Here is a 1,106-nt window from a genome sequence, read left to right as displayed (position 1 = left end):
TCGAGGTCATTACGGATATGCCTGCACCTCGGAATGAGCGAGAAGTCCGAGGCTTCCTCGAAAAAATCCAGTTCATTAGTCGTTTCATCCGAAAACTAACTCTTACTTGTGATCCTCTTTTTAAACTACTGAAAAAGTATTAGAAATTCTAATGGGATGACACTTGTCAACAAGCTTTTGATAAAATCAAAGACTATCTAAAGTCACCACCGGTCCTTATGCCTCAAAGGCCCGGTATTCCTTTAATTCTCTATCTCACAGTGACAGACTCGGCTATGGGTAGCCTGTTGGCTCAAGAAAACGAATATAAGCTCGAGATTGCCGTCTACTAACTAAGCAAGAGAATGAAAGGGTACGAATTGAGCTATTCAACACCTGAGAAAGTGTGTTGGGTACTCACATGGGTCACCAAAAGACTAAGACATTATATGCAAGCCCACCCCATCAAGTTGGTGTCCCGGCTTGACCCAATCCATTACCTATTTCAACGTACGTTGTTGTCGCCTAGATTCGCTAAATGGATGATGATGATGATCTTTGAATATGACGTCAAGTATATGGCTCAAAAATCTGTTAAAGGAAGTGTTGTCGCGGACTTCCTAGCGGATCAACCTATCATAGTCGAGCCTTCTTTCGAACTCGACTTTCCTGATGACTCCATAATGTCTATCTCTTCAGACACATGGAAGTTAATGTTTGAACATGGCTACGGAATTGGAATTCTCTTAATAGATCCTCAAGGAACTTACAATCTCATCTCTATTAAGTTAGAATATTCCGTAACCAACAATGAGGTTGAGTACGAAGCATGTCTCTCAGGTCTCAAAATCGCATACGAAAGAGGAGCAACTAAATTAGACGTAGTTGGCAACTCTAATCTAGTTATATCCCAGGTTAACGGAACATGGCAAGTAAGAGGAGAAAATCTCAAACCTTATCACACTTGCCTACTCCGTTTTATCGACAAGTTCGATCATGTGTCTTATGTACACTCCCCAAGAAGCCAAAATCGTTTTGCCGATGCTTTGGTCACGCTAGCAGTTATGACCCAAATTCCTGTTGGAATTAGGGTCAAACCTCTGAAGATCCGTCAGAAACGAAAATAA

The 1,106-nt window shown here is 41.4% G+C and overlaps 1 protein-coding gene across 1 annotated transcript; it reads left to right on the top strand.

Moving 5' to 3' along the window:
• Nucleotides 1-557: 557 nt before the first annotated feature.
• Nucleotides 558-1,106, top strand: LOC124915821. The gene has a single exon (XM_047456572.1). The coding sequence runs from the start codon at nt 558-560 to the stop codon at nt 1,104-1,106; it is 549 nt and encodes a 182-aa protein (XP_047312528.1).

Source organism: Impatiens glandulifera, chromosome 9 (genome assembly GCF_907164915.1).
Source record: "Impatiens glandulifera chromosome 9, dImpGla2.1, whole genome shotgun sequence".
In the NCBI taxonomy this organism is placed as follows: Eukaryota; Viridiplantae; Streptophyta; class Magnoliopsida; order Ericales; family Balsaminaceae; genus Impatiens; species Impatiens glandulifera.
This window is presented reverse-complemented; position numbering and strand designations above follow the sequence as displayed.

What these genes read in the sequence shown, in the direction of transcription:
- LOC124915821 (XM_047456572.1), top strand. Translation starts at nt 558, where the DNA reads ATGGCTCAAAAATCTGTTAAAGGAAGTGTTGTCGCGGACTTCCTAGCG.